The 13,356-nt window shown below is 45.8% G+C and overlaps 1 protein-coding gene across 6 annotated transcripts in view; it reads left to right on the forward strand.

Moving 5' to 3' along the window:
• The window catches only part of NRG1 (neuregulin 1), a 451,521-nt gene that overhangs the window by 266,926 nt on the left and 171,239 nt on the right, over positions 1-13,356 (forward strand). For 4 of the 6 annotated variants that reach the window (XM_051777555.1, XM_051777557.1, XM_051777558.1 and 1 more), the window contains exon 1: positions 1,407-1,512. The exons of the other annotated variants lie outside the window; for them this stretch is intronic. In XM_051777555.1, the coding sequence (XP_051633515.1) occupies positions 1,416-1,512 (97 nt within the window). In that variant the 5' untranslated portion in view covers positions 1,407-1,415. Of the gene's footprint in view, positions 1-1,406; positions 1,513-13,356 lie in introns of those variants that run through there. 6 annotated transcript variants of the gene reach the window in all.

Below are 13,356 nucleotides of genomic sequence, written 5' to 3' on the forward strand. Positions count from 1 at the left end.
ATTTTTTTTAATTATTTCAATCTAAGAATAAAGAAAACCAACTTGAAAGCACCTTTTGTGCATGGTGATCAGTGTAAGTGGGTTTTTTTCAGTCTAAGGGACATGCATAACTGTCTCCTCAAGAGAAGGAAGAATCACTAAGGACTGCAAAGTAGCAATCCTAGTTTTAGATTCTGATCCCATCTGGTTTTCTATGTTGCACGACCTTTCCAAGCATACAGGGAAAACCTTCCATTGCGGGATTTTAAGTAGTTTGTGCAGATCTGTTCTGTAACTTTTCAGAGTGTTGTGTTTCCCACCTAACGGTGTTCAGTGCAACTCCTACTGATAACAGTTATCTGCAGCATCAGGGAATATGGTGCTGAGCAATTATATACAGGTTCCTTAAGTTCTCCAGATGATGGTGAAGTTCAGTTTGGTGCATTTACACTGCTACCAGTTACTTTACAGCTGTCTCGAGTACGGCTGTATTGGGTGAAGCTTCATCCATGGGCTGCAGCCAAGCTCTACCTGACCGACACTCTCGGTTGTGAGAACTGGTGGTTGTGGGATCAGCCCCGTGAGAAGTCACCGAAGTAGAAATGGACCCACACCGAGAACAGTGCGACCTCCCCGGGGGCAGGACCCCCTTGCAAAGCACCAGGTGGGGGAGCGCACGTTAGTCTTGCAAACCCCCCGTCCCCGTGAGCATCCCCCGCCGCCGGTAACCTCGCGGGTTAAGAGGGAGCCGCAGCTTTAAGCAGGTGCCCAAGCGGCAGGGTGCGAGCACCCCGAGGAGCGCCGCAGACGCCTCTCGCTTTCTCCGACCCCTCTCTGCGGCCACCCGTGGCCCCCGGGAGAGCGCCCGCGCCTGTCCCCGAGGCGCTCCCGCACGCTGTGCCCCGCTCTGCCGAGCTGCGGGGCGGCACCAGGCTGCGACACCGCCCCGTCCTGCCCTGCCCGGCCCTTGCCCCGCCCCGGCCCGCCGGGGCCGCGGTGCCTGCGCCCTCCCCGGGGCCGGGGCCGGGGCCGCCCAGCGCCCTGGGGCCGTGGAGGCTCCTCCCGAGAGCAAGCGAGCGGTGCCCGGGGCGGGCGTTAGTAAGGCGTGTGCCGAGGGGGTGTGTACGTGGGCTGGAGTTTATTTTTATTATTAGGAAAGAAAGGAAAGGGAAAAGAAAAACGAAAAAGAAAAAAAAAAAAAAAAGGGGGTGGAGAAGGAGGGGGGGGGGGGGGGGGGTGAAGGAAAAAAAAAAAGGCCCGGAGAGGAGTTTCCAAAAACTTCCAAGGAACTCGCGGCTCCAAGTCTCAGGCGGCAGGCACGAGCGATGCTGGAGCCTCGGGCGCTCCGGGAGCCGACAGCGTCGGCCGTGGCGGCGGAGGGGGCGACCGCGGGGATGGCGGAGGCAACGGGGAGCGCGGTGCCGGCCGGAGCCGGGATGGCCGAGAAGAAAAAAGCCGGCAACGGCAGGAAGGGGAGGAAAGGCAAGAAGCCCGCTCCGCCGGAGGAGGGCGAGGCGCCCGGGTCCGCCACAGGTAAGCCCGTCGGCAGGTGCGGTGGGAGCCCCGCGCGGAGCCTCCGCGCCCTTCCCGGTCCCGCACGTAGCGGGCACATTCCCGGCCCCCGCCGCCTGCCCGCCCCGCCCGGCGGACCCTCCGCGCCCCGGGGCGGGTGCTCGCCCAGCTCCCGGCCCCGTGGAGCGGCGCGGGCAGCGGCGCTGCCTGGAGTGCCTCGGCTGTCCGACCGCAGTTCGGTCTTGCTGTCCTCCTTCCCTCCCACGGGCCCCGAAACCCTGCGAGGCTCTCAGTCAGCTGTCGCTTTCTTCTTTTTTTTTTTTTTTTTTTTTTTCAGCCCTTCATTTTTTGGAGGGCGTGAGGCTATCTCTCCTATTACAAAACAGGTTTTCTGTCCCTTCCTTTCCCCAGAAATCAGTTGGCTTAGTTGAACAGATGACAAACTTTCATGCGGGGTATTTTGTCTAAACTTGCAGGTATTACTCGGGGGTGATCAGAGAGGACATTTCGCTCTCTTAGCAGCACGTGTTGCTTCTCTTGTGCCTCCCCAGTATTAAGCACAAGGATTCATGCCACTGATGGCTCGTGTTCTGTAGGTGTCCAGGAGCAGGACCCAAAGGAAGGGTCACAGCTGAGCAGGCTGCCCCACTCATCATAGTTACTTATTTCTGTCAGCTGAATGCTCCAGTCAAGATCAAGACTCCTGGTGCTGTACAAACACATATGAGCTCATGATGCTTTTCCTAGAGAGCTTGTTTTATGCCACCTACTTTGTCAGAAAGTCTAGTGGTATCTACAGATACACTGAGCTTTTTGCAAAAGCAATGTATAGCTGCAGTTACTGTTTAGTTTACCAGCTTCTTTGAATTCCGTCTTGTTTGGAGACAAATGTTTTAAAAGAAGCATACGAAAAGCAGTCAATTTTCTAGTTTGGGTCTGGGTTTTTTTTCCCTTTGGGTTTTTTACCTATATAGATAAATTAATAGAAAGCCCACTAGGGTAAAACTTTCTAAATATACCTATATTAATTTTGCTTAGTGCATCGTGACCAATATGATGCTGGTCTAGACTTCAACCATCAGCCCTCAGGGAGGATGCATGTGATTCAGAGCTGAAGGTATCCCTTTGGGCTAATAATCTTTACAAACTAGCACTGCCCAATGTATCGTCTTTTTTATGTTGTTTGGAGACACAGTTCACCCAGCCTCTGCTCAGCACTGGGTATAAACGAGTTTCGGGTACAGCAGGGGAGGTTTCCCTTGTTATGCCAAGCTAGAGACACTTTGTTTGACCTTTTTTTCTTTCCCCTGGTTTTTATAATGCTGCTTGCTGTTACATTATACAAGCATTGTAAGTATCTCCTGCTAAAACTAACCTCCTCTTGGAACATTAAAACCTCTGGCAAACGTATCTGTGACAGCTGGGCTATTCGAAGTGTTGGGGTTTTTTTGTTTATGTTTTTGGTTGACAGAAAACAGGAAGACAGTAACAAGTTGGACAATTTGTGACAGGAAAAGTCTGTCAAGGAGACATATATTTTCCCACTGGGCACCTCAGAGTACCGTGGCATCTTATCCCATTTTTGAAGGAAAACTTTCTTTTCCCGGCTCTGCAGACAGTTTTCTTTTTCCAGTGGAGCAGGCTGCTGAGGAAGTAGTGAAAGGAGTTGTGAAACAGAAGACAGTCTTTGAGTAATCCAACCATGTTGACTCTGAACTAGGCAGAGATTTTGGAGAACTTTGTCTTTTTCTCTGATGAGGGGAGCTAGAATAACAGTTAAGATGATCCACACAAATAAACGTCACCTAAAGTTTAGGTATCTAAGTGTGTTTGATGCCCACTTCTGGTGGTCTGGTCATGTCTGCCATGGATGAGTGTTTTATCTGAAAATCTGAAGGGTGGCAAGTGTAGATTGAGGTTCATCAAGGCAGGATTCACATCATGCCAGCTCCTAAGATTTGCTAAAACTCCAGAAGGTAAAGTTCCTTACTAAGCCAAAATATGTCAGTTTTTGAACCAGAAATAATCCACTTTCCTGGCAAATCCTTACCTCTGTTCTCCAAGGCACCAGTATGTTTTCACAGGTATGAAAGAGTACCGCCTTCATCCATACCTGACATTACTAGTCAAATGTTTCCTGTGTGGGCAAGAACTGAGCATTCTTCTATCTTATGTAATTAAAATCCCATCCCTTCCAAGATGAGTGTATGTGGCAGGATAGTTCCCATGTGTAGCTGATCCGTGTAGTCTGTCTAATGGGAGAATGAAATGCAGCATAACCCATCACTGTACACTTGACTCACAATCAGATAATGTCACACTGGCAGTGTGACATAGATTTTATCTCACCTGTTACTTAAGGGTATTTTCTGGTCTGAGGGGTATTTAAAACAAGAGCTGATATTTCAGAAGAGAAAGATTGGTTAATGTAAGATATAGCAAGAGAACAGCTTTGCATTTCATGTAATGGACTTTTATTCTCTCTGTTCAAGCATATTAGAGCTTGAATTATTACTTATACAAACTTAGTAAGGACAATATGAAAGCCTTCTGACTTTTATGGGACAACAATTTCTCCTTTTCACTAATAGTTTTGCAGTCATACCTGATAATCAGTTAGTGTGTTTAGAACGTGCAGTCTGAGAGGCCATGAAACAGTTTTGCTTTTTAGTTACCTGCTTCCTTTAATTGAATTATGTCAGGATTTGTACCCTCTGTTGTATTCTTCTCTGTGAGTAGCTTGAATCTACTTATGGTCTCCCTTACAAAAAGCAGTGATTTGCAGATAATCCTCAGTTTTAAGATCTGGCACTAGCACAGAAATCAGCAGCAGGTGTTCAGTTTTTTCTTAGTGCTGTTTTTTCCGATCATAGCTTCTCTCAACTTAGTCTGCTTATGGCTGTCAAAGTACATCATACATATTTCAATCCTGGGTCCGAAATAATTGTCTTATTGGTAACTTGTCAACAGGCTGAGAATCAGCTTTATTATCTGTGGAAAAAAGTGTATGAGAAAATGTTTCTTTACTATATTCTGTCACAACTCTCTTGGGAACTCCAGAACTGCCACTGGAGAAAGAAGTTAGTTATTGGAAGAAAAGATGAAGTGGCTTTGGCCTGCTCTGCTCACCTGTACAGTGGTAACACCAAAAAAAATCTTAGTGTTTTCCATTGGCAGGTGAAGTCTGGGCTCTGTTACAGAAGTTTGGGGAGGTCCATATTGCTATGGTTTCTTTGTCACTAAAATGACACAGAAGAACATTTACCTCCACTTGCTATAAGTTGTCTCAAACAAACTGATTCTGTCAGGCTTGTGTCAAGAGCAGAGTGATCGTACCTTCCTTCAGCAGGGAACTCTGGACCATGATAAATACAGGGGGTGGAAAGCTGAGGAGACAGTATTATAAGTGGAGAGAAGGTCATAGTTTTTCTCCAAGTCGTATCACCAAACTGCTATGCTGACTGAGTACGCAGACAGGCTCAACAAATCTGCCAGCAGGGCTTCCTAGGGCATTGCCAGCACACTGAAAATACATCCAGCCTGGGCAGGGAAACCTAATGCAGGAAAGCTGAGGTTGGGTGGCACTCTTCCCCTCACAGAGGCACTGCTCCTGACTTAGGGTGTTGTTAAAGCACAAGCAGGGAGACTTGGACTGGGCCCACTGCATAAGGTGGGGCTACTGAAGTGAGAGAAAGGAATCAGCCCTGGAAAAATTCCTCCTGGTACACCACTGAGGTGGTGTAACAGCACATCAGCTGCCCAGCCTCTTTGTCAAGTGTTTCCAGACACCCTGGGGAATGTGAGTTTTCAGGTGGTTCTGCTTAGCAGAGAAGATGAGAGAGAGGTTGCTGGGCTTGAAAGGACAAAGTGTGAGAAGATGTCAAACGTTTCTGAGGAAAAAACCTTGATTGTGGGCAAACACTGACAGTGCTGTCAGAGCAGCAAACTCTGGCCTTGGGTTATGTCAACCACTCTCTAGTTCAGTAGCAGTGGTAGGAAGAGCAAGGCTCCATAACAATCTGGTGCAGAAACGCAGTTCATGAGGGAAGAGGGAAGAGCCTCAAAGATGGGTCTCAATCACCATTTCAGTGAGGTAACCTCAGCAGCGTTGTCCTGAACACATCTGCACTTACTGAGCCCAGAGAAGAGAGGTTGCAGACATTGACATAGAAAATAAATACCTCCTTTGAGAAGTTTAATTTAGAATTAGATAAAATGCCAGAGCTTTGAGACTACTTGACCGAATAAACAGCACAAAGTTCAGATGAGATGAGTGTGACTGAACAGAACCTTTGAGTGTGCCCTGGTAGCAGGCTTGGTTTTCTGAGGAAGAAACTGTTTTGAGCATGTTGTAAACCAAGTTTCATGTCAGGGATTGGTTGGGAAGATTAAAGCTCAGTCTGAGGATTGCTAAGTTTAAATTGATACTCAATATTCATAAAGAGATATCAGAAGATGAATCAATATTTTGCATTAATTGAAGACAAGAGCCTTGGAGATGGAATGAAAGCTGTGATATCTGGTAAAACCTGTCCACTTCTAGAGGAAAACTACTGCTTATAAGGAGTAACAACTTCTGGTTTTTCCAGGACAAAAATTTGCGTGCTGCTGGTATGCACGTACTTTTTTGGGGGAGGAAAGTCCCTTTACCTGTGTGCAATACCTAAATGCTCCAAACATTTCACACAATCTTCAGAACATTTTTGAGAGTGAATCCTTCAAAAAGCATGTGAATGTGTTCATGGTTTTTTTTAATAAATAAGATTAGTCACCATTCAAACTTTTTTGACTTAACACTACAAGTACTACTTGACTGCAGCCATGGGAATGCAAACAGAATTGTGAGGACATACCAGTACAACTGTCCAGCAAATCCTTCATGTGTACAGAAAGATATTCCCGCTGTGAAATAAATCCAGAAACTGTACTGAACTTTGTGCAAATATTGATAGCTGGGGAAGGATGAACAAAATTTTTTTGTTTGGTGCAGAAATGACAAGATCTGCTAAGATGTGCAAGGATTTTAAAATGTGGCAAAACTTGTGAGCTGATTTAAATCTGAGTTTGTCTTCTCGGATTTCTAGAAAGGCAGTAACTGAAAAAGAAGGAAAAAAAGGTGGACTGAGATAGTTTAAAACATCACTCGTAAGTTAAAAAAAAAAAAAAAAGATCCTATGCAGCTGATATTTCAGGAGACTTCAACCCTCACTATTTGGAGCAGCTCACTTTTAATCTCCTCTATTGAGTCAAAGTCACGGGGTTTGCACAAAAACTTTTTAGATGCTCAGTTTGTGAATGCCTAGCCACAAAAATCACAAGAGAAGCTCCTGAGCATCTTTGACAACACGTTCTACTTTAGGCAACTAAGTGGCAATTTGTTATTCTCGAAGCAAGGCGAGCTAAGTGCAGAGCTGTGGAAAACTTTCTTCCAAGCATCTCCCTTCCCCTACACCCTATCTGTAAGCATCTGACAGTCCTTCGAGACAGGTAGTTATAACCAAAAGCAAAACAGCAAAGAACAATTGTGTCACAGCGTGTCAGGATCTGGAAATGCTATGAATTCCTACCAAATCAGTGTTTTGCTAACATTCCAAAAGTAACAAGAGTGAATGTGGCTTTAACAGCACTGATAGTTTATCGTGTTCCGTTATGATACAAGAAAACAAACCAAGTGTCAGTATTTTGTATGAGTCATGCTAGTTGTGCAAAGAGCTGCTTGAATGTGCTTGAGGTGTTTCAGTTAACCCTCAGTTGCTCCCTCAAGTGCCCGGAGTCGTGGGTTCGGCGCGGGGACGGGATCTTGTTCCCGCCCTAGGAAATCTACAGCGGCAGACTCGCACGGGAAGAGTCACGGCGGCGGTGCCAGGGATGCACAACGGAGTGGAGAGGCGGAGGCGCCCGTGGAAGCGCTGCTTTAAAAATAACGAAAACAGTCGAACTAATAGCGAAAGGGGAACGTACCCGCCGGTGACCTGACGGGAAGAGGGCCGTGGGAGGGGTGCCCGTGCCGGTGCCGGCGGCGGCCGCGAGGGGGAGCGGCGGGAGCGCGCTGTGCCCGCGGGAGCGGGGGGACCGTGGGGTGCCCGCCGACCCTGCCCCCGGGGCTGCGGGGCTTTGTGCCGAGCCGTATGGAAGGTTTATCGGGGTGTTCTTCAGCCCTTTGGCTCCGTGGGTGCTTCGCCGGTATGAGAAGATGTGAGGGTGCCGACTTGGAAGGCAGCCTCCTGAAAATCAAGTTGGGGTTGTTAAGGCTGTTGTTATGTTGTAGCTCAGTGGATGTGCAGGTAAACTGGTAGACTTAAGTCCTGGAAAACACTCTACTCTGATGTCATGAGATCAGAGTATGAAACCATCCAGTGCGAGGTCACAGGGATGTTCATGAGCATGCTTTTCTTCTCTTTTCCTTCATTCTCTCGCTTCGTCCTTTCCTCCCACACTCCCTCCACCCCTTTCTTCTTCTCTTCCTTTCTGCTTTCTTTCTTTGTCTTCCTCCCTTCTTTCCTCCCTTCCTCCTTTCCAGTCATGTGTCCCACTGTCTTCCTTTTGTGCCTTTTTGTCCTTTTCTTCGTCCATCCTTTTCTTTCTCCCTCCCTTCTTTACTCCATCCTTCTTTCTGCCCTCTTGTCCCTCCATCCTTTGCCTTCTTTTTCCCCTCTCCTCCCTGTCTATCCCATCTACTCTATTTCTGTTAATGAAGAACAAAAACAATGGAAGGAAGGTAAGGCAAGATATTTCACAAGGGACTGATAGAGATCTTTAACATAACCTCCTGCCTGGAGTAACTGCTAGTTTTGTATTTGCACGCAGATTACTACTTGTATCTGGTTTTGCATTTCTGGTTGTGGAATTTTCTGTGGGAGCATTAGATTTGGGGGGAAATTGACCGTGTTATGTAGTTTGTTCACTATGGGCCATTTGACTCCTAGCTCTGACAACCAAGTCCACAGGCTTCACAGGTGAGGGAGGAAGAGGGAGAAGTTAATCCATTTGTGACAGGTCACTTGGGAGTCTTTCCTCATTCTCTCTGTGCATCTCTCAGGTTTTATGAGCTGATGGTCCTTCCACCTCTGTAAGCAGGGGGAATCCAGGTCAGGCAGTTTGGGCTTGGCATTCTGACATGGACTCAGGCTGAGCCTTGCTCAGTGTCTTTCTCCAGCGTTAATAGCTTTCGTTTCACCCTTGAGTCAGCCACATGCCATGTTCTATGGGTAATGGTTAATCCCTTTCAACACAGTTACAGAAGCATGAATGCATACTTGATATGACTAAACAGAGTCCCTAGTAACATCCAGTTGCAGAGGTGATAGAGGTTGCTACCACTGCCATTACTGCCAGAAGAGTTAAATTTTAAATCCAGTATTGGGACATCTTCTGTGTGTGTGTGTGTGTGTGCAGATGTGATGTTTTAGTGGGATCGTTGGCTTCCACAGTGACAGACTCTTCAGTTTTTCTTTGGGGAAGTCCACTGCGTTTAAACAAGAATAAAAAGGTGCTATTCTGTCAATGTATTGCACCTGTATGTGAAACAGCACTGAAAACTGCTCTGTGTTGTTGCATTATGTTTGGAACGGATGCCAGTAAATGAAACAGGCCCTGTTATTTTGTGAATACATTTTTTGCATGTAGTCTTGAATTGCGCCAAATAGTTTGATATTGTTTGTATCATCATAGTCCTCGAGCTCTTGCTGAAATCAATATCCTTCAAACTGCCCTCTGTGGAACAACCTCGGTCTGACAGCAAGCTCCTATTGCCTATCAGCCTACAGTCTTTGCATGTCCAAGGTCACAACAGATCACAGTCTGAACTCAGCACAGAAACCAAAGTCTCCTGACTCTCAGTGTAATCTCTTTCTTCAGACTACCACGTCTTCTGACATGTGGCCATTCTAGAGATAAGAATAATATGTAATAAGAATAATATGTAGGTATCACAAACCTGTCACTTGTCCCCCTTTTTTTTTGTCTTATGGTGTGTAAAAAGATTCCTTTCCCTTTGTGAAAATGGGTTTCCTGGAGGACAGTGTGCATTCTTGATATGTCTACTGCAGGGGAGATAGAAAGATGGGATGTTTTTTTAGCTAGCATGCACATTGCTGTCCCACTGGTACTATGCAGCCACATCTATGGCAGGAGCTGTTTCCACAGGGAGGATGCAGCGATGAAGGGCATCAGAGAAGATGTCAATTGTGTCACTGTGTCAGGCTTGCATGTTCAGGGAGAGTCACTGGTAGGATTTGAGAGACCTTAAGAGAGAAGACTGTATTAGAAAAAATTTTCACTCAGGCTGCTTCCAAGGGCAGCATGACCCATTGCAAGAACAGAAGAGGAACTTCCCATGCAGAGCTTCCCCATTCCATTGGGAATACTATGACCTGTAAAAACTGATGTACTAGGGCAACTTGTGCTTCCTTCTTGTTTGTGCCCTTCTGCAGTGACCAATACCCCCTTTACAAGAGTGTCCTGATCATCTCAAGAGAAGCTGCTGTAGGAGAAGTTACTTAAGCTTTTGAAAAGTGAACCCAAAACATGGGAGCTCCTAGTTGGACCTGTTCTTGGAAAGGGTGGACTGGAAATGCAGAGGTATAAAGTGCCTCTGTCAAGCTCTAGAGGATGAATGCAACTGCCAGTGCACTTGTGGTGTTAGTTAAAATGTACTGCTTTTGAAAGTGAAGGTAGTTATGCAGAGGAAGAACTTGCTTGGATGTGTGGAAGATTTCTGTTACTCATGGCATCTGAGAGGAGGATTGCCATAATTTTTGAAAGATACACTATAGTTCAAAAAGCTGTGGGATGAATGCAGAAATTATTGGGCGAGGGGTTTTTTGTGTTAGAGGCTTCTAGTCTGACCAACCTTCCGAGCAAATTATTGCCAGACTTAATGTCATAGATTCCAGGAGTCCTGGCTTCATCTTTTTTATGTTGGTACCCTTTGATTTACATAAGATTTTTAACTAAGCATGTTGTTCACGGCATGTAAGAAGGTACTGCAAATGTGCAAAAGGCTAAGTGTAAGCGCTGGATGATCAGATGAACTGAGGAAAACAGAAACTGACTGTCAGCTAGTGTGAAACTGGTGTTGAACATGGGCTTTCCTGACTGTATGAAGTGCCAGCAAGGTCAGAAATTGGGAAACTATTACAGAGCAACAGTCTGAAAGGAGAGCAGGGAGGATCTTGAAATAAGGTCAGAGTGAGGGATTTAAAATAGATAATGGTCCTGAGTTAAAAGGACAGTTTCAAGGATATTTGGCATTACTATTCCTTGCTTATTTCTTCCGTCTGTGAGTGAGGGTGTCTCTCATCCCATTCTGTCCTCACTCTTACAGTGAAGACCACCTGGGTGAGGAGCCTCTTTGTAGGGATCCTCCTACCACAAAATGAGCATTACTCATCCAAGCTACAAAGTCTCTCTTGAGGCTCTCTTCTGTTCCATAAATGTCAAAACCCACTGGTCTCAGCGGCCAGTGTTCTTGCTTCCATCCCCAAAATGCTGTCTGCTCTCGTCCCTTCTCCAGCTCACACCTGACTGAAGCTGATGGCAGTAATGAGGCTACCCCCAGTTTTTCCAGGCAGGTTCCAGGCAAGCCAGATCTTTGGCTGCAGTATGAGTTGTACCTAACAGTAGGATGAAGTCAGAGCTTGGTGTTACGGGGATGCCACCTTTGCTGTTCTCCAAAAAAAAGAGCAAGGGAGGGGATATAATTTCTAAGAGCTCTTCAGAGAGGAGTAGTTTCATATAGGCATTTTGTTTTAACTGTATGGAATTAACTGCACAGCTGCTGCCAGTGACATCGCTTCCTCCTGAGGGGAGGTGCTATAGGGAGATTCCCGGGGCACCAGAGGTGGCTGAGGGTGGCTTGGTCTCAGGGTGGATTTTTAAATGCTTCTCATGGTTCACTCTAGGCTTCCATGATTTTACCTCAAGTTGAATTTGAATGCAAGTGCCATCAAAGCTGAAGTAAGCTACTAGGGCTGTATAGCTCTCCTTCAGTCCAGGGGCTGTAGTTTAAGGCCTTGGTGTCTGTTTCCCTTTTGACTGCCAACAGGCCAGACCTGTCTGCAGTGATAAGCTGTGCTGAGTGCTGGCTGCCACAGTGAGCTTGCTTGAAGATCCTCTATGGCACCACCAAGAGGGAAACAGTAGGACAATGAGATGAAATGGCAGGAGGACATGTAATGGGTAGGAGGGGTTGGGTCCACTGTTCTGTCTATGAGCTAAGGTCCCCTCTCTACTGCATATGTGATTTTGCTACACACAGCATCCTGTCTTTGTCTTGCTTGTGCCTTTTTCACCCCTCAAGTCTGTGACGACAACTTTTCTTCCTCTGGGCATTTGGCTCAAAATCACCAGCAACTTCTATCCAATCCCTTCACCCATTAGAGGCAGTTCTGGGATTACCATGTCTGTGTATCACTCTGTCCTGTTGACAGTTAGGCCCTGAAAAGAAAATGATCTTCCAGCTTACTTACAAGGAAGTTGATCTGTAAGGAGTGTATTGAAACTCTCTGAACATACTCATTGGGAGTATTTGCAGACTTAAACTTGAGCACTTACCTAAGCATTCTAGGGGCTGTGTGCAGAGAGGATACCATGCCTAGGGCTAGGTTTCCCCTTCTCTCACCCTACACAGGTAACCGTGTATTTTAAACTCTAGGCAGGTGTCCTTCGGTAAGTCCCAAAAGGGCCAAGCAAAAGTGAAGTTAATGACACTGCAAATTATTTAAACTGAGAATAACAAGTGGACTTCTGCCCTGCAAAAACTGGGTTTGGAATAAATTGATATAACGCACTGTATCATGTCTGCTAGTCTAGAGATGACAGGCAGAAAAAGATAATTAAATATCTAATGTTTGCTGCTGAGGTTAATGGCTAACTCAGCTGATGTGTGAAATCAGGTACATGCATGTTTGGAGGTGTTTTGGCATCTTTTTCACCTTACCCTGTTTATATCACTGAGGTGATATCTGTTTCTCATTCTACTCTCAACTACCCAGAGAAGGCAAACTCTTCCCTCCCTCCCTGAGTCATGCTAGAGCAGCATCAGTGCAAACATCTATTCAGACTTGTGCACACACATACATTCTGGTCCATCACAACTGCAGCAAAAGAGGAATTAATTTTAAGTATTCAAGACCTCCTAGAGTTATATTGCATCAGAGAATTTCTCCACTGAGGAAGTGTCAAGAAAAGAAAAGGCTTCTTTTCGAAGCCATTTTAAACTCATGACTCCATAAAAATGCTGGAGCTCCTGGAGAGACCTCCTTGGAGAGTGGTCGTGTGAAATATACCAACAGCTGGATGGCACAAATTCGGAAAACACTGCTGACCTTAAAGAATAGAACTGAAAGCTGCTATGAGAAAGCAGTGCATTTTCCCAAATAACCTTTTAATTCTGTGTTAATGTTGTAAACGGGAACAAATGCACACTTGATAGTGTGGGGAAACAAGGTCTTCATGGAAAAGCAGAAACCTTCCCTCCATAGTTCAGCAGGAAATTGTGGAAATGTCCAGAATAGTGAATTCACTTTGATTTTTATTTTCTTCTCTTTTAAAACTGTAGTTGTTAAAGTTAACAACTGCCTTGAAAAATTAAAGAAATATCAAGCAGCCTTGGGATTGCCTTGTTTCATGGCATGTTTCATTATGTTTCTCACTGTCAGTTTCATGGCAAAATCCAGTCCATTTCAGATCAATGCCAAAGACCCCAGGCACAGGTAAAAAACTATAAATCACTTCAAAGTTGAGGGATAAGGAACAACTTGAGGTGTTTAGAACTGAAGTTAATTTTGAGGCTGTTTTCATTGACAAAACCATGGTGACTGCTGGCTCTAAACCAGGGATTAGATAAGATAAAAAGCATGACAG

This window comes from Manacus candei, unplaced genomic scaffold (assembly GCF_025592945.1).
Source record: "Manacus candei isolate 608988 ecotype Guabito, Panama unplaced genomic scaffold, ASM2559294v1 h1tg000010l, whole genome shotgun sequence".
NCBI classification, from domain to species: Eukaryota; Metazoa; Chordata; class Aves; order Passeriformes; family Pipridae; genus Manacus; species Manacus candei.